Source organism: Anopheles gambiae, chromosome 3 (assembly GCF_943734735.2).
Source record: "Anopheles gambiae chromosome 3, idAnoGambNW_F1_1, whole genome shotgun sequence".
Lineage (NCBI taxonomy): Eukaryota > Metazoa > Arthropoda > Insecta > Diptera > Culicidae > Anopheles > Anopheles gambiae.
Genome location: NC_064602.1, coordinates 79,730,782 through 79,750,357, shown reverse-complemented (window position 1 = coordinate 79,750,357; position 19,576 = coordinate 79,730,782). Strand labels below are relative to the sequence as shown.

Here is a 19,576-nt window from a genome sequence, read left to right as displayed (position 1 = left end):
CTCTTGCGCACGGTCTTGTCTGGACCCTTTTCCCGTACAGCACCCACCGACCCAATCCGATACGATCGAAACCAATTTCGACCCGTCGGAAACCCGGCGTGTGACCGGGTCCATCCGTGTCGCTCTGGAAAAGGCCAACTTTTTAGCACCACCAGAGTGTGTGTGTGTGTGTGTTTGAGGACGAAGAAAGACAACAACAAAAAAAGGTTCTGAGGCTTCAGCGGTGTTCGCTTTCCGGGAAGTGTCAAAGCGGTCCTCGGAGAGGCGTTGGACGCCAACACGCCCGGGAGCTGTCCCCGAGAGGCGCTGTCCGGCAGCCGCCGCTGGGTGAACGGTCGATCGTTACGACGCGATAAAGATATTTAAACAAATTGCTCACAGTAATCTCGTTCGCCCGGCTCGTTGATGCTGCCAGTGTCACGTGTTGCCGGCCCGATTACCGAGGCAGAAACTATTCGGTGACAAATTAGATTAGAAGCGCGCTACGGGTAATCCAGCACCCGGTCAAAATGTTCGATGGAACATGTGTTAATCGGTTGTGTTGGGATGGGATGGAAAGGTCGGGCGAGGGTGGCAAAGAGCTGTAGCCTAATTGGCAGAACGTGTACAAACAGGGGGGCAATAATCGGTTAATGAAGCATGGTAGTGATTCCTGGAGAAACAAAAAAAACTGATATCAGCTCGGAATTGGGAGGTTTCTGATCGAGATGAGATGTTTAGTAAATGAGAAAGTAAACATGTGTATCAATTAAGGAAATACGCTTTGTTCATTACTAACTTCACCATTATTGGGGAGGTTATTCCATTTCTACAATTTTTGATATTGAGTTTGATATCATGTTTACATGGTAGCATTCTTCACCAAACAAATCTCACAAAAAATAGCCACACATAGTTTACCAAATCATTTGATAAACACTCATTTAAAATAAATAAGTTCATCTATGCTAGAATTTTTGACTACATCACTAGCTGTACAACACCTCAAGTAATGTTAAAAGTAATGTATTGTTAACATTTTCAATTTTTAGTACACAATAGTAGAGATCCAAAAGAGTAGCTTTCAACTGTCAATTTAATAAGGAAAAAACTGCTTATTGAATTCATCATATTCACGGTTAGACAAATAAAGTGTACTAATTTAGTAAATATATATCACTCTCCAATGTTAATACTATCTTTTAGTATCTTAATCCTTCTTTGCCATCAACAGTTCTAAGCAAATCCACCATATTGAATGGTAATGTATTTGACAGCTGTCAGTTTTCCAACAACACTGACAATTATAAGCTGTCAATCAACTATTTGATGTACTAGAAATTGACAGTTCTAAGTGTTGAAATTTAGGATTTTGAAACAAATTCCTTGTATCAGTCAATTCTTCAATTTTTATTTAGCGTTCCAAGAAAGAATTCTGAACTGTAAGCTGTGCAAACATACCGTCTACCAAATAGGTACACCCTCATGTGACCAAGCTCATGCCCTTTGATGCTACAAACTTAATATTATCCTCTCTCCACGACCGTCTCCAAACAATCGCAGCACGTTCCATGCATAAAGTCACCTTACAATGGCAAATGTAAATATCGCCGTGTTGTTTGCGGTATGTTGTCATTGTATACATTGTCGGGTTCGATGGAAAACCAACCCTCCGGGACCACGTGATACCATGGATTGGCGAACACATCTTCCAACTTGGAGTCAACAGCCACTGTGTAAAGTACACGCTCTCTCTCGCTCCGAGGCTCCTACACCTGCTAGCGCTTGAGCATCTTGCTGTCTGACGGTGCCTAAGCCCATGCTCCAGCGGCACCATAAACAGACCCATTGCAGCCGACTTCATTTTGCAATTCATTGAAAATTTATTCCAACCATAAATCGAATTTATTTATTTCCATGTATATTGATTTACCCTCACTCAATGTGTGTGTGTCGATCGTTCCATTTTCAAAGAGCTACGGGGATCACGGTACTGGGAATCGATTTCCTTGAGCTTCGCACACGAGCCACTCAAAGGAAGCTCCACCAATGCGCCAGGTGAAACGGTCCACGGGCACGAGGAAATTGAAATTGCGAGTGCCAGATCGAAAATCATACTAAATACTGATGGAAACAGGAAAACAACAAATCAAAGTACCTTCACGGCGAAGAAGAACAAGAAGATGAGGGAAAAATCAAATATCCCACCAACCACGGGTGTGTGTATCGAAGAGCACGCCCCGAAGCCTAAAACAGATTCGGCAGTCACGTCTCGTCGGCAGCTTTTTATCACCATCAGCAGCAGCGCCGCGTGTCACGCTGGCGAAGAAGCATTTCCATTCGCTCCATTACCCCCGGCAACGGTCACATCGCCATGGAGCAGGGCTTTTCTGAAGCATTGGCCACCAGCAGAAGAAAGATCACAGGAGACTTGCCCTGCGAACGACGTGCGCCATGAACGGTACGACAAAAAAAAGTGCCAAAAATCTTGCAGATATTGGAACACCTTAGGCTCCAAGCAAAAAATAGCCCAACAAATCAAACAAACAGATTGAAAAAGTTGAAGAGAACGGAATCAGTCAATAAAATTTCCGCAAATCTCAATATCAATGTCGCATCTGTCTCGCTGGTACTGGAATTTGGTGGAGTCCTTCTTGATGGTCTCGCCGAGCCTTGGGAGATGGATGTAAAAAAACGCGATTCTGTACACTTCCGTATTTACCAAGGCACCACAAACGTGCTGCCCCGGGTTCCTCCCTGCAAACCCCGAACAAACGCACCCGGAAGTGTAAATGGACTCTCCATCTTCCCTTGGTGCCTTGCCGAAGGGTAAGGTGGTAGAATTTCAATTTAGGGCGTGACACGGTATTAAATTCGACCGCAAACGTCGGCACCTTTTGAATCACCGTAGCGAAGCTATTTGATTGCCTCACAGCAACAACAAAAAAAAACAGGAACGAGAGCTCCATTCCCGCACAACTTTCACTTTCGTTGCCTTCGCCACTTGCTCCATCCGTCTACTCACACCCGCAGGACACACAAAGGAATATAAATGTGGCTCAGTGTACTCGGGGCTCCACTCCTTTATAAACACGTAGATATCCTGCTGTACAGACGCCGAAGCTTTCGCTTCTTTGTGTCTCGCAGTTGGCTGCGCTTTAAAATACATCACCATGGGAGTTGGCAGTGAGGCTCACTGTGTGTCTGTGTGTGTTTAGATCGTAGGAGGCAAAGAATCGTTTCCTTTTGTTCTTTTCGCCGCTGGGCTGTTCCACCGGACACACCCAGAAAAATCGGGTGGGGAAGCCTTTACGCGGTAGCTCCATAATAAAAAAAACGAGGAGCTACGAAACACCCCAACTTCTAAACAAAAAAACCAGCGCAGGCAGATGGCGCTACCGAGGAGGAGGAGGATGTGGGAGTGATAACAAAAAAAAGGATAACAGAAAAAGGATACCCACTGCCCCATCCAAAGAGGACCTGCGCACGGGGACGGGGGCTACGGTAATGTTGCGATATAAATAATTCATGACCTCCCTGCAAGCCTCAAGAAAGGGGAGCGAGCGAGAAGCCTTCCGTAAAATGGTCGTGAAAGGCCAATCGTGGAGTGGTATTTAAAGAATGTAATAAATACAAACCTCTTTCTTCCTGATGCTACTGCTGCTGCTACTACTGCTGATGCTGCTCCTTCGCTTTTATGCCCTCTCTCTCTCTTTCACTATCTCTCTCTCGCGTCTCTGAGGTGACTTTAAGTAGCTCTCCGCTCCCTGGTAGTAGCACCCGCACGTCGCATTAGTTCTTATCTTTTTCGCCCTTGATTGTCAGTCCGTCAGCCCGGAACTTTGGATGGTCATTCAGAAACAGTGCCCGCAATCAGCATGCTTTCGGTGCTTGCCCTCACCTTGCCTCAAACCGGAACAGTCCTGGCGAACTTTAGGCGCTCACCCAATTGAGCCACTCCCTTTCGGTTGGGTGGTTCACTCCCGTAACTATCTGCTACTCCCCCCTCTCCTTTTCCACACCACACAAACAAACCAAGGGTGGACACACTTCCGGAATGATAAAGAAGGTATTTTCGACACACTCTGCCCACGCCGACAAATCACTGTCCCCGTTCGGTTCGGTTCGGTTTGTTCGTTCGTTTGGGTCTTTGCATGGACTGGGTTGGTTTTGCTGGATGGCCCCAATTTGTACGCTTTCCGGTTCAGCGAACCACGGTTTCGGAGGTTTCGAGCCCGCTTTCAATCCACTTGGTCCAGAGTTTGCTGAACTACACGAAATCCGAAACCAGGCGAAAAACCCGCACCGGCACGGCCCTGGACACGCCTACACACCCGAAGTCGCTTGCCTGGGGGTCACCGTTTAAAGCTGGCCCTGGGCTGGAGCAAACCAACTGCAACTGCTACTGTTCCACGGCACTCCGTTCGGCCGTAGTCATGGATGCAGCGTGGAATAGTTTACACTTCAATTGTTTGTTTTTCGTCCATTGTACAGTAGTAGCTGGAGGAGTTTGATTTGCTTTGGCACAACACGACACAGACACACAGCAAAAATCACACCCAACGAACGTTACGAACCGTTTATTATCGACTCACTTGGCACTGACACTTCAGAGGAGAATTTGGCAGTTTTCAATGATTGCTTTCGGTGGTTTATGGTGACTAAACAATTGTAGGTACTGTTTTTCTTCTATTTCTTTTTTTTTGTTCTTCTTCACGCACACACACACACACAGCTAGAACGATTCACATCGCGCTTGTAGGCTTTAATGCAGCGAAACTGGGATGCGCCCTACGTTACGGTTCCGGTGACTCCGCAGCGCAAAACCACACCGACCCAATATTATGAAACATCCAGCTCGAACTAATCTTCGCTCTCTCGGAGCATCGGCTGTTTAGCGTCGCAGCAGCCTTCGCCTTTCGGGATGGAAGCGTATACACACTCACACTCACACAGCACCATCTCTCCGAATATCCTTTTGTCACCTGCTTGCGCCTACATTGACAGATGGGAGAGCAAGAGAGTCTCACAGCGCAGGAGACGGGAGAGCGTACGAAGGCCTTCACAACGGTTCAAGTAACTGGCACTGGGACGGACGATTTTACTGTCGGGAAAATCGGGAAAAACGGCGACGACTCCTCTCGGGATGCAAAGCTGACCCGCCACTACGCGCTCTTCGCTCTATTTTCGAACACGCACACAAAAACGTGCTTTTATCTGCTTCTCTTTCTTGCTTGTTAAAGTTACTTCCCCCCGTCTCCTTTCCGCTTTGTTGCAGCGTACAAAAGCCGAAACAAGGAACCTTTTCTGTTTTTGTTGTGCATGAGGGAACCCCACACAAAAGACCCTGTATTCAGGTTGGTTCCTTTTGTGTTGTTCTCCCTTCCGTTATTCTGACTGTACGCTGCAGTAATAACGAGAAACTGAGAAAAGGAGGGAAAACCAATCCCTGTGCTTTTCGAAACTCATCCCTTCGTGTGGTTTGTGTCCTGGCTAGGTTGATCAATTTTTCGCCCTGTTTTGCTGTGCGCGAACGACATCCGAGTTTCCCCTTATTAGCATCCGCGAAAGGATGAATGAATCGAAGAGTCGTATTTTCGTCGGGGTTGAAGCTTCGTTAAGTATTTCTTTCGTTCTTTGGTGGACACATTCATGTCCTTTTCGGTAGGAGAGGGCATTTACTCGCGGTTGGTTTTTTGGTGGGGATGAAATATTTCAACATCAGAAATGAACGTTTAGGGGAAAGCCAAAGGATACATTTTTCTATCCACCTAAAGGTTTAACTCTATGCCCTACTATTAGAGAAAACATCTTAAAATAAAATAAAATTAATTACTTTCACAAAAGCATCTGTTACCTCTACAAAGTGACTCAGCAAATGCAACATAGGTATAAAAACATGAGTTACTATAAATAAATTGATGGATGTGAGGTAATGCAGCATGAAATGATTACAATGTTAAAATAAAAACAGGATATTATAACAGATTGTTTTCCTTATTTACATTTAGGACCCCATTACAAGTTGTCGATGGCACCTTTTTAGGCTTTCAATAGTCTAATGCTGCCCGAGGATCAAAATTTGGAAAGATCTGATATATTGCAGCGTCAGCTCTTACAATATCAAAAGGTACGGTATGTCCCTCTATATCAAAGATTTACTATCCGTTTAATTTGCAATAATAAGGGGCTCTCCTTAAATAACGCCACGCTCACAAGGGAGGATAGGGTGTACCTTTCAGTAGCACAATAACACATGCTCCACAAATACCGTAACAGAAGCAGCGACAATATCGGTGAGCGGACTAAGCGGCTTCGTGAGGTTGCGATCTTTCAAAGGGCACGAATTTTTAGCAGGAGGCGGATAATACACAAACTAATAGGTTTCGAAGTCCGTCCAGCACGAGGAGACTCCACCACTCGCAACATGATTTATGGTTGAAGTTTGTAAAAGTTAATTGGTGAATCCAGCAACCTCGTTTAGACTAGAAGTGTATTCCTCCTGGCGTTACAATACAACGATAAAAGAGCGCGAAAAGAATCAAATGTTTCCATAATTGAAGATGGTATCCTGCCTAAGAAGCCCTTATAAGCCGTCAGTATAGGTGGGTACGCCTTGCATTAGAGAAGCCGAAGTTGAGCTTTTTTTAATATAACTTTTTTGTTATTTTCCTTGAAGAATATTAGTTTTGTGTATTTGAAATTATTTCATAGTTGGAAATACATTTGACCAAAACGCTTGTTCAGTGTGATCACCTTCACGTCTATGTTGTTCCTTAGAAGATCACGCGTGTTATAAAATTAGTTTAAAAAACATAATTAATATATATTTTGTTCAAGAGATTTAATAGGTTCTATATCTGAGTTACTTTAGCTCGAACATCTCAAAATTAGCTAGCACAAGATGCAACCTAAAATGGCCAGATAGATGATAATTTTGATGAGCACTTCCTCCAATATCGACTATTACTAGTAATAGTAGACAGAAGTTCGAAACGTCGTGATGCCACCTTCAACACGCCAAATACAAATGATAGGCCTTCTGAAAAAAGAGCAATGACAATGACGCTGTACGCGATCATAGCATATGATTAATCTGCCTATCTTCTCTTCATACAAACAACAATCTTTCTGCAAGCACATCTCAGAGTCCAGTCAATGGATTGTTCCTGCATATACCAGTTACTACTGAACCGTTTGTTTGTCTGGCTAATGTCTGTCGCTGCAACTCGAGCCAGATCTGTTGTGGAATTTCCTTATTCAACGATAAGATTTGACATTATTGTTTCAAAACAACTCTTTTGTACGATGCAGTACACTGCAGCACACATTTGTAGTATTTGTGATTGATTCATACTTCAACACTAATACAATTGTGCCCTGGTTAGTGATTGTTGTTGCCCTGCTCGGTTTGTTTGTGAGCATACTGGGCATTCCCTTGTTTAGTATCAACATTAAACGTATAGAGGTGTCATTCGCACGATCACACGATCAGCCACTTGATGACAGGGTAGTCAAACCCCAGTGCTTGCGTAATGTATTTTTGAACATTTAATATTGAATAATCAGAACAAAATATGGCATAGATTCTTTAAGTAATCTTTTGAAAGATGTGCCATGTTCAAATCTGGAAGGTTCAATCAGGTTCTAATAAGATTGTCAAATTAGCTAATCTTAGAAGAATTTAATTAAAACAGAAGCGAATTACTATTAAAACTAAATGGGGAAACCAATAAAAAAATCAAATCAAACAATACATTACATCTACATGCTGGAAAAAGTGATAATGTAAGCGTTGTACATACATTACTACACATTTGGTTTATACGGCTGTAATCAGTTCTCACTGTTACGGGGATAATCGATCAACTTGCCAGCGCTATATGACCAATCGCCATCCATTAGATCTACTCATTAGGCAAATAAGCCGTCCAAATCCAAGTTTTTTAAATGTTTTTGAGATTTATTATGAGTATAATAGTTATATAATACGAAAATATGTGTTCAGCACTTTTATAATTTCAATTGGTAAACTTGTTAAATATTACAAATATTTCTAGTTACGCTCTCCTCCCAGAGTTTTACATCTCTGGTCAAGACAGCTCACAACATGGGCGCATAGCGAGTGTGAATCAGTAAAGATGACCGCACACACTTACACCGACACTTTACTTGTCTATCCCTTCCCAATGCCTACCCAAACGTACGTCATCACTCAATCACTTCTCTACGATCTTCTTTCGCGGAATTGCGGCACTTACATGTGTTGGTTACACCGCGAGCCCATTCCAAAAAGCTGAACGAATATAAATGATCATGAGCTTCGTTGCGGCATAACGTTCACGGAGTTACATCGGTGAAGTTGACCACAGCGAGACTCTGCAAGGTAGGTAAAGCTGCGCACATGATCGTACATAATCTAGAAGTGATTGTGAAGGAAGTGTGTTTTGTTATTGTGATGTGATATCTCGCATTCTACGTTCACTCAAGCATATCCTAATCGGATAGTGTGTGTGACAAAACCCGATGCGCCAGTGTTACACACTGTGTTCCGGTAAACCTTGAACTCATCTGCTCGCCGGCCCGTACGGGCCTATCAACGTGAAGGCTATAGGGGTCATCGGGGGAAACCGTACAAACAAAACCACCCAGTTGTTGTACAATCGTTGATAACCGTGACATCAATGACACTGCTGGGGCTGATGTTATTGAACAGCAGAATTAAACACCAACAACACACTGTGTTCTGCACTCTTTCGCCCACAGAATGAATCGTTTGCTCGTCAGTGCACTTTTGGTGACGGTTTCGGTTGCCCTCGTCCACGGTGCTACCGTTGCGAGCGGGCCGAACAAGAAGCTGAACATTCCCGCATTCAACAATGCGGGAAAAACGGTCGGCGTTGAGGTATGGCGTGTGGAGAACTTCCAGCCGGTCGTCATCCCGAAGGCAGAGCATGGCAAATTCTACACCGGTGATTCGTACATCGTGATGAACGTGAGTGATAACGAACATGCCCCGATGCAGGTGATAAGAAACCTGGGTTTTATTGATGATCTATTTTGTCCTTTTGCCGCCCCAATTTAGACGAAGGAGGACAAAAAGAAGGTCAAGACGCACGACATCCACTTCTGGCTCGGCACGAAAACTACCCAGGATGAGGCCGGTTCGGCCGCGATCCTGTCCGTGCAGCTCGATGATCTGTTGGGCGGTTTGCCGGTACAGCACCGGGAAGTGGAGGGCACCGAGTCGGACCTTTTCCTCAGCTACTTCAAGGGTGCTGTCCGCTATCTGGAGGGTGGCGTTGCCAGCGGCTTCAAGCACGTAACCACCAACGATCCCGGTGCGAAGCGGCTGTTCCACATCAAGGGTACGAAGAATATTCGCGTCCGCCAGGTCGAGCTGGCCGTGTCGGCCATGAACAAGGGCGACTGCTTCATACTGGACGCGGGTCGTGAAATCTACGTGTACGTCGGTCCGCATGCGGGTCGCGTCGAGAAGCTGAAGGCGATCAACTTTGCGAACGATCTGCGCGATCAGGATCATGCCGGCCGGGCGAAGGTGCACATTGTGGATGAGTTTTCCACGCTGACCGATCAGGAGAACTTCTTCACGATTCTGGGCTCCGGTTCGCCGACCCTGGTGCCGGATCAATCCACCGCACCGGCCGATGCTGCGTTCGAGAAGACGGATGCTGCCCGCGTTCAGCTGTACCGTGTGACGGACGCCAAGGGTAAGCTGGCAGTGGAACCGATCACCGAACGGCCGTTGAAGCAGGAGTTCCTGAAGCAGGAGGACTCGTTCATCCTGGACACTGGCAGCGGTCTGTACGTGTGGATTGGCAAGGGTGCGACGCAGCAGGAAAAGACGCAAGCTCTGGCCAAGGCACAGGAGTTCATTGGATCGAAGAAGTATCCGGCCTGGACGCCGGTCGAGCGGCTGGTGCAGAACGCGGAAACGGCTCCGTTCAAGCACTTCTTCCAGACCTGGCGTGCTGCCGGCTCGAACCAGTCGCGTTTGGTGTAAGTAGAAGTTTGGTGTTGAGTTGCTGACTGGCGTAGAAAATGAGATTGTTTTTTGTAGCGAAATACATGAGAAAATGTACAAAATGATGAAAGAAGTGTTGATTGGAAAAGAGTTAAACAATCCGAATAAACACATTTGAAGTCTTAAAAAAACACACAGAAAAACTACTTAATGTTTTACTCAGTCAATATTTGGTCACGTTTGAAGCGTCAGCTTCAGATTAATTGATGTCAATTATTCCTACCGGTAAAAGGTTCTATTATCGTTTCCTCCAGCATGCCCGAAGCGAAATGTCATTGACTTAATTATACCGCCATATCTTAGAACGTAGTTAAATTGAACCTATCTGCGACCTTTAGAAGCTGCCTTTAAGGCAAACGATCACTATGCAGCTTTTAAATTGTCTTACAACGCCAATAATTGTAGCATTGCTAAAAGTTAAATGTAAAGTTGACGTATTTTACACATACTTACTTACTTTTCCGGCTTTACACATATTTTGCTTAAAATGAAGACACTTCTTTAGTCGTAAATTTTAAAACGTTGGAAAATTTTAAAAATAATCGTTATTCAATGTCATAATTTGATTGTCAATGCATTTCAAACTAGCTAGACTATTTGTGCTTAATTTTACCAAATGCTCTTTATTTATTATCTTATATATTATAAAAAGTTTTAATCTTTTTCATCATTTCGATCATTTTTGAACCTATTTAAACGTCTTCTAGATGAGCTTTCATTGCATAAAGTGCAGCAGTTTGTTACGAAAAGTGAAAAAGTAATTAGGGAAGAAAACTTATACTCATTACTTATGCTACTTTTACAAATCGGGTCTTAACATATTTTATCTTCCACATGATTATGATACATGATAAGGATGCATCATTTCCTTATTCTTTTTTTTTATTCTACAATCTATTTTTTTTTTTTGCAACAGTATTCAAAGATGGTAATTCATACTTAGATTGTTTACAGAAATCAATGATCATTCAATTTATATTTTATACATAAATTTATTTTAATCAATCTGTTTTTTTTTTAATAAAAAAAACATACAGTGAACCCTCTCTTATTTGACACCTCTCCAATTTGAAAAACCTCTCTTATTTGAACATTTTGCACAGTCCCTTGATTTCCAGTACATTTTTGTTCCTCTAATTTGGAAAACCTCTGAAATCTGTGTCCCTCTTATTTGAGTATGGTGTTGCCATGGTTATTGAAAGATGTATGCTCAAATTGGCGATTCTGTTCGCAGTTTCCTATAGCAACAGTTAAGGCTGCATACTAAATGTTCTGTCTCCTTCATGTTTGTATGGACCTTTCATTCACTTTTCACCTCTGTAATTTGAAAACCCCTCTTATTCGACAGTCCCATCGCCTCTCAAATAAGAGAGGGTTCACTGTATATACAGTCTGAACTCACTGGTTGAACTTCAATTCCCTGCCAACTATTGAATATGTGCCTTTTAGTTAGCACGATTTTCCATACAAAAAAAAATATAAATTTTTCTCGGCATGCCATGAGATTTTTGTGAATTGTTCAAAAAAAGGGTTTCCCATACAAGCGCATGCTTTTCAGTTAAACTGTTGTTGTAATTATTCAATAAACAAATACTACTACTACTACTACTCAGTTAAACTGTCAGCCAACTATTGAGCGTTCAACTAAAAAGTATGCCAACTAAAAAACGTTCAACTATTGAATTCTGACTGTATTTTGTTATTAAACTATCATTATTTTATTAAACAATTTATAATTTATCATTATTATGGAATATTATTTATTCTTATGGACAGTCGTTTCCACCAAACATCGAAAGCTCTTTGGCTTTAATTTTTGACAATTCTCATACATTTTTGAATCTTACTCACCTATTTTAGTATGTAAGCCAACAATATTTTTACTTTTATAGGAATTGCTAGGATCATGCTAAATTTACATGCTGATAAATTTTATAACATTTTACATTTATTTTATAACATTCCGCAAATTTTTAGGAATTGTAATTTTACATTACAAAGACACAACAAAAATTGTGCAACTCGATTGTTTGTTAAGGAATAAAATTGATTAAATTATTAAGACGTTATTTACTCCGGAAAATAGGCTAGCTTTTTCACTTCACTGAAAAATTCGAAATAGAATTTTTTTATTATTTTATATTGTATCAATTAAATTACTAATCACTTAACTTAAATTTAATATTTTTGCAACAAACCGTTTCAGACGTGATGTTTAGTGTTGTAAATAAAACAATTGACTACAGGAAAAAAATATCCCTTAAAGGCTTCTTGAGTTGGAGCTAATATGTAGCGGCAACGGCTATACAATATTATCAATTTGGTTATTCAGAAAGAAAGGTTCCGTAGTTCATTACGTATTTTATTATCAACGCACTAATTTATGGGTTGTTGAAGGTTGATATTATGCCGAGCTCATACTAATAATTAGATTAAAGTATAATACGTGAATCATTATCAATCATCATCAATCGATCTTTTTTTAATTTTTTTATTCAAGAATTTAATATGTTCTCTTAATATGTAAGACAGTTCAATGCATGAGGCAGTTTTAGTACATTCCTTGGATTCAAAATTGCTTTCTTATCTACCTCCAACCATGACATCATTCAACTTAACAATATCCTCATTCATTCGGTTTTATTCAATTTGATTCTTATTGCAAAATACCTTTCTGCTAAAACTGTGAAGTTCACTGTAGTCTACTACCAAAACTCTCCCACTGCAATGACTCATCTTCACTTCTCTCCAGCCACAATGCTCTATATCTCTTTCTCTCGTGTATTTCTGATGTACAAAAATTTTGTTTCCACATCACAAACACCTCAATCCAATGCTGCTCTCGCATTGTTCACGTGCCGAAACGGCACGGCTCAAGTTCAAGCTCAATAATTCTCTCTGTTTATCCACCATCATCACCACCACCAACACAACAATCGCTGGGAAGTTCCGCCTGAAAGGGTGGTCCCCCCTTCGAGACTCCCACACCGCAGTCACACCCGCCACCCAAGATAAACGCTGTCCCAGTACAAATGCCGGTTTCAGCCAATGGAAGCGTTACAGTTCCGCGCAAGAAGTCGCGTGCTGCGGATGTGCCTCCATACAGTGCCTCTATATTTTGCTCTTTGAATCTAAGTGTAGGTGGATTCTCGAGTGATCAAGTGACTATTTACCTCTACTACTACTATTATTACAACCAAGTGCACTGTGCAGTGAATACGTAACGATGCATCCAGCGTTTGAAAATGCCGGCATTAGCAAGGGTCTGGAAGTGTGGCGCATTGAGGTGAATATAGAATACCGCGAGTTACATGCACAAGGTCACAACAACACAGGCCAAAAAAACCGCATCAATCTGTTCCAAAACAGGTTTTGTGTGCCTGAATGAAAGGCAGAAAAATCAACCACACAATTTTGAAGATGCGTTGCGGTTAGAAATTCGCGAACCAGCAAACCAGCGGCTCGCGATGTGATGCCGGAAGCGATAAAGCGCTTTAAATGGCCACGAGGGGTCGCTGTGTGTGTAAGTGTGCGTGTTTGTGAGCGAGTTTTTTATTCGGTTAAGACACCGAAATCGATTTCGGTCCTATTTCGACACGGTTCAGCAGCAAACACATAAAAAACACAGAAGATGCAATGACGGAAAACTGAAACGACTATGACCGAGGGAGTGATCGTGAGGGACGTGTACGGTGGCAAGATGAAATGGTGATGTCCCAGTTTTGGGCACACAAAAATCGATGGCACCAGACTGGCGTAATGCTTCACGACCATCCCATCGGCACGGAGAAAAATAGCTCCCCATGGAGTTCCGATACCGCACGACACAGCGCACTACCGTCAGTATCTAATCCAACCGAGATGGTAGTAAATAATAATACCTGACTCACGGATACGCTAACCACAATGTTATCTGTTGCGATGTGGTTGGGCTGATAATTATCAACCATGCGTGTTACGTGCCGTTACGAATCGACGCTGAAAAACAACAGAAAAAAGTGACAACGTTTGCAACAAAGACAAAAACAATGTTGTTGGTGTTAACGGAAAGCGACTTCTTCTACGGGGCGGCAAGTCGGTTCGGTCTTGGCAGCTTTATAAATAGACGACGGCAAGCAATACATCAAACGCAGCTCCCCCAACAGTACAACTGGAATGCATTAATGTACGCCAGATGTTTTGTTTACATGAGAGTAGAATACTGTTTTTCGGAGGAGTATTAATCACTTCCCCTTTTGGATGTTCATTCTAGTTGCGGGAGGATATTGCTAGTGCATAATATATGGTTGGACACAAGTGACTAAAATACTCTTCAAGATGAAAAAGATCTTATCACATAAACATATTTCTTGGACTCTTTGGATGCCCTTTAAGATGCGAAAGATCTTCCTGTTATGACATATAAACTCAACATTTCTTCAAAGCATTCAAAAATGACCAGCTCATTCGATCCATTTGATTGAAAGCATTGAACTCGTCATGTTCTGAACGGGCGTTACCTTAATGGCTAATATGACGCGCAGTACCCAAGATAAGATAAGATACCGAAATGTGTCATATCGATCGTGTGTACTGCCACTGATATTTATGCTCCCGCAGACGAGAACCCCGGTCTTACAAACGCAATTACCACGCTATCTGGCCATAACGCAATCCACCCGATGTCTTTTTTTCTGCGGAATTTCGGTCGGTATATTTTTAGCGAAAGCGTGTTAATGTAAACTTTGCAAAACCTGCACGCATGCTGTTTACAGCAAGAGCTTTATATCCCCCTTTTCGTTTTCTTGGCAAAGTCTCATCTGGTTTGTTTAATTAATTCCACACGACTAATCTCCACTCAAACAGTCGTCGCACTGTGTACCCACCAGTTCAAACAGACCATTTCCGTTGGTTAGTTTGCCTCCCAAAAACCCCTAAGAGTTTTGAGCTGAAAGGCGGAACCGCGATCTTTTCTAAGCTGCGATCCATTTAACTGCCGCTGCGACCTTGTGAGTCATGGGAAATTCAAACCGCTCGGAAGAAACGTTCGTCATGGGTCGCTAATGACTTATATAGAAGGTTGATTGTTAATTTTCCACACGTAAACCGGCTTATCGTACTGAGCTACTGTTATGAATCACTTCTAATAGCCTGCCGGGCGATCGTACGCATTATTTACTTGCAGAACTTTGAGCCCGTCCCGGTACCGGTAAAAGAGTATGGCAAATTCTACACCGGTGATTCCTACATCGTACTGAATGTAAGAGTTTTCAAACTCTTAGATCTGAACCTCGTTTTTGAGAAATAACACCCCCCGTTTATCTTGCAGACGAAAGAATCCAAGAGTGGCATACTCTCGTGGGACGTCCACTTCTGGCTTGGGCTGGAAACGTCTCAGGACGAGGCCGGTTCGGCGGCAATTCTAACCGTCCAGCTGGATGATCGTCATAACGGCGCCCCGGTTCAGCATCGTGAGGTGCAGGATCACGAGGGTTCGCTGTTTCTGAGCTACTTCCCGGGCGGTGTGCGCTACGCTGCCGGTGGCGTCAAGAGCGGCTTCAACGAGGTCGAAACGAATGCGGCCGGCGAGAAGCGTCTGTTCCAGGTGAAGGGCGCAAAGAATGTGCGCGTCCGCCAGGTGCCACTGTCGATTGGGTCGATGAACAAGGGCGATTGCTTCATACTGGATGCCGGGTACGATATCTACGTGTACGTGGGAGCTTCCGCTAAGCGGGTGGAGAAGATAAAGGCGATCAGTGCTGCGGGCCAGATTCGCGATCAAGATCATGCGGGTCGTGCCAATGTGCACATCTTAGGTAGGAAGTTTGAATGTCTCTTGCCTAATCCTTGAAATGGAATTAATGAGGCCCTTTTGTGGTATGCAGATGAGTTTGCAAGCTCCGCGGAACAGCAGGAATTCTTTGACGTGCTCGGTGAAGGTTCTCCCGACGCTGTGGCAGAAGAGTCGGAGTCGGACGAAGCGTACGAACGGTCCGACTGTAAGGCGATCGCTCTCTACCACGTGTCGGATGCTAGCGGATCGCTCGAGATCACACCGATCGGGGAGCGTCCGTTGAAGCAGAGCATGCTGGATTCTAATGTGAGTAGATAACGTCTTCATCATCACACCGCTCAAAGTTGCCTTCTTCAACTTCAATTCTCTCCCGTTCAGCAGGACTGCTACATCCTCGACACCGGGGCAGGCAGTATCTACGTGTGGATCGGCAAGGGTGCAACCGGTCAGGAACGGTCCCAGGCAATGGTGAAGGCGCAGGAGTTTATCACCGCCAAGGGCTACCCGGTCCACACCGCCGTACATCGCGTGGTGGAGAACGGAGAAACGACCGACTTCAAGCAATTCTTCGCCAGCTGGCGCGATAAGGGCATTAGCCACGCGCAGCTCATCAAAACCGCCATGGGCAGCGGGGACGAGTCGGATGCGGAGGCCGAGTTCGATCCGGAGGTGTTGCACACGTTCAAGAAGAACGGTGGCCGTGCGCTCGGCTTCATGCCGGACAATGGTCAGGGTGCGGTGGAGATATGGCGCGTACAGAACTACGACCTGGAGCCGGTTGAGCCGGATGCGTACGGTACGTTCTACGCCGGTGACTCGTACCTCGTGCGGTACGAGTACACGGTCCGGGCCGGTGGCCACGGGTACATCGTGTACTTCTGGCAGGGCAAAACGTCCAGCACTACGGAGAAGGGTGCATCGGCCATGCACGCCGTCCGCATGGACGATGAGCTGAACGGGAAAGCGATTCTTGTGCGCGTCGCTCAGGGCAATGAACCGCGCCACTTTATGAAGCTGTTCAAGGGCAGAATGGTGACGCTGTTGGGCGATTACGGCAAGCAGTCGGCGGAAGATACGAAACTGTTCCGCATTCGCGGTACCTGTTCCGATGATGTGCGAGCGGAAGAGATGGCCCCGACGGCAGCATCGCTAGCGTCGGACGATGTGTTCCTGCTGAAGACGGCGGGCACCGTGTACATCTGGCACGGTGTCGGTGCGTCCGATCTGGAGAAGGATATGGCGGCCAACATTGCCGGTGTGGTTGCGCCCGACGCAAGTGCCGAAGTTGTTGCGGAAGAGTCGGAACCGGAGGAGTTCTGGGCAGCGCTCGGTGGAAAGGATGAGTACGATCGGGAGCTGGATCCGGCTGGTGCTCCGTTCCTGACGCCCCGGCTGTTCCACTGTCGCATTCTGTACAACAAGAAGCTGCGCGTCGAGGAAGTGCCACACTTCGAGCAGGAGGTAAGTGTGCTATTTGAGAGCTTAGGTGAACTTTACCTCAAATTAACTAATCAACTCTTCTCCAGGATCTCAACGTGGACGATGTGATGGTACTGGATGGTGGCGACGAAATCTACTGCTGGATCGGTAACGGTGCAACCGAGGAGGAACGCAGCAAGTCGATCGATATGGCCCGCCAGTACATCCGTACCGATCCGTCCGAGCGGTCGGAGGAGACGGTCCCGATCGTTGTACTTAAGCAGGGCGCCGAGCCGAGAAGCTTCAAGCGACTCTTCCCCACGTGGGACGATGCTTTCTGGGAGGTTAGTCGTTAGTGAGCGCTTGCCCCGACCGGTTGTTGGCTTAACAGTGTGCTACTAGCCGTGTGTAAACCTGGTGTAGGATATACTATGCTATTGTAACCTCTCTATAATTTCGATTGCTTATCGCTAACAAAAGTATACTTTCTCCTCAGTGCACGGTATCCGCTCGTTAATTGGTTTGCATACGTTTTGGGTTGTAATTTGTGAGCTGTTACGTTACGATTATGCTGCTGTATTACTTCGTATTAATTCGCTTCCCCTAGGGTAACCTATGGAATGGTTTGTTTTAGATGTGTAATGTGTGTAGAAGAAATCAATAACCAATCACAACGCATTGCAGTTTATGGAAAAGTTTTCATCTCTCGTCATTCTATCTCTTTCTTTTTTACAGAACCAAATGTCATACGAAGCGTACCGGCAGCAGGCTTTGGAGCAAAACCAGCATGCTGCTTAGATACGCATCGACCATTCATCCACTATCACGTGTCATTTCGCCCGTCACGTGTCATACTCGTATATGCACCATTACTACCTTGCTACATTTAATCTGTACGTTTATTACGAACGTTCGCACAAAGGAATAAAACTGTGTTTGAAGTAAATGAGCGTGTGTTAGCTGTGTTTCTTTTTATAATCAATCATAATTTAAAAAAAAAAAAAACAAGATTTTGGAAAACAACTTAGTTGGCTTTTATTTGCTCTCCGTTTAAACTGTAACACTTTTCTAATAAGGTTTTCCAATTCCAATTCCAATTCCAAAATTTCCAATAAATATTCCAATTCAATTTTTAGTGCCTTTCATGATACTAACCCGTTTTCCACTATAGAGATTGACAGTTGACGGTTGTCATGTCAACACTACATACAAACGCCTCTATTTTTCAACCTGTTACTATTACGACCTGGCAATGAATTATAGCTAATACATGTTTAAAGATATTTGGATAAAAAAATATAAAATCTTTCAAAAATATATTAAATGTGCATGTGTGGTTTTTTCTATATTATGTGCAGTTAACAGCTCCCGAAGAGTTATCTTTAGTTTGACCAATATTTTAAATCATCGTCTTATAAAGAAGTACACTTACTATTGCACTATATTTTAACTAAACAAGTTACAGGAAAGCTAAGAACAGTTTATTGAAAAACCTCAATTTTTATTTTACTATTTTACTAGTTATTGTAATGATAAGACCTTCTGAGCCCCAAGAATTCTTTTGAGTTTGGGTCTTCTAAAACACTGTACTTTGAATTTTCAGGATCAAAAGTAAACGTTTATTTCAACTGTACCTTCTATTTTTTATTATTTTTTCAGTTTAGTTTTGCCATTCAATCTGCATTATAATTGGCGCAAGATTCGTGTAACGATTCACAAATAAAGTTTATGCAATAGCTCTACTATTAATTGTCCGTCATAAGAATTGAGTGAGAAAAGCCATAATCATCTTGCTCTATACAATAAGACCATTTTTTTCTGAACCCATTTTTTCTTATCTTGTTCACCCTTATTAGATTTATTGCACTAGATACTGGTAAACTTATCAAAAGGTGTCAAAAGTATGATGATTGCTTGCAAACGTAGGGGCATGATATACAAACCCGAACGAGCACTGTCTTGGTCTACCAATAAGAGTAATTATCGATTAAATGGTGTTACCAAAAAGAGAAACAAAAAGTTGTCTAATGAAAAGTATTATCATTAAATCAATTAACTCTTTGTCTTCTTTTTTTCTTATTATTTTTCCTCATACTCCCCCTTTTTACTTAACTCAACAACCTTATTCGGGCCAGGCCGATGTTAGCTGTCCCTGGGCTTGCCTATCAGTGATATGAGTGGTTTACTGTTTTTAGAGACTTTGAGAGACTCGGTGCATGCAGGGCTTTAACTCTTGAAGGACATACTTTTTCGTCGCAAAAAATGGTTAAATGCACTACAAGACCGGCCCAACTCAACAAACTATAAGTAATTTGAGACCTATCATCAAGCACTGCAGCTATTGGCTGACTTCATTAGTC

The 19,576-nt window shown here is 43.5% G+C and overlaps 3 protein-coding genes across 5 annotated transcripts in view; 2 read left to right on the top strand and 1 right to left on the bottom strand.

Annotated features, from left to right (window-relative positions):
* Positions 1-4,878, bottom strand: part of LOC133392712 (insulin-like growth factor-binding protein complex acid labile subunit) — a 34,537-nt gene extending 29,659 nt beyond the window's left edge. The window contains exon 1 of the mRNA XM_061653483.1: positions 3,618-4,878. The gene's annotated coding sequence lies outside the window, so the exon portion shown is untranslated. The remainder of the gene's footprint in view (positions 1-3,617) is intronic.
* Positions 4,879-8,149: 3,271 nt separating this feature from the next.
* On the top strand, positions 8,150-10,089 carry LOC133392711 (gelsolin-like). 2 transcript variants are annotated; one of them, XM_061653480.1, is made up of 3 exons: positions 8,150-8,365; positions 8,746-8,974; positions 9,065-10,089. In XM_061653480.1, exons 2-3 carry the CDS (start codon positions 8,747-8,749, stop codon positions 10,001-10,003), a joined length of 1,167 nt encoding a protein of 388 aa, XP_061509464.1. In that variant the 5' UTR covers positions 8,150-8,365; position 8,746; the 3' UTR covers positions 10,004-10,089. The 2 variants fall into 2 exon arrangements, with proteins under 2 accessions (XP_061509464.1, XP_061509465.1); XM_061653481.1 differs by having other exon boundaries at positions 8,184-8,369.
* A 2,925-nt stretch (positions 10,090-13,014) lies between these two features.
* Positions 13,015-18,162, top strand: LOC1278328 (gelsolin). Of its 2 annotated transcripts, none has more exons than XM_061653459.1 (7): positions 13,015-13,310; positions 15,189-15,263; positions 15,333-15,819; positions 15,889-16,103; positions 16,176-17,258; positions 17,324-17,560; positions 17,952-18,162. In XM_061653459.1, exons 1-7 carry the CDS (start codon positions 13,251-13,253, stop codon positions 18,012-18,014), a joined length of 2,220 nt encoding a protein of 739 aa, XP_061509443.1. In that variant the 5' UTR covers positions 13,015-13,250; the 3' UTR covers positions 18,015-18,162. The 2 variants fall into 2 exon arrangements, with proteins under 2 accessions (XP_061509443.1, XP_061509444.1); XM_061653460.1 differs by having other exon boundaries at positions 13,017-13,310; positions 16,179-17,258.
* The last annotated feature ends 1,414 nt before the right edge of the window (positions 18,163-19,576 follow it).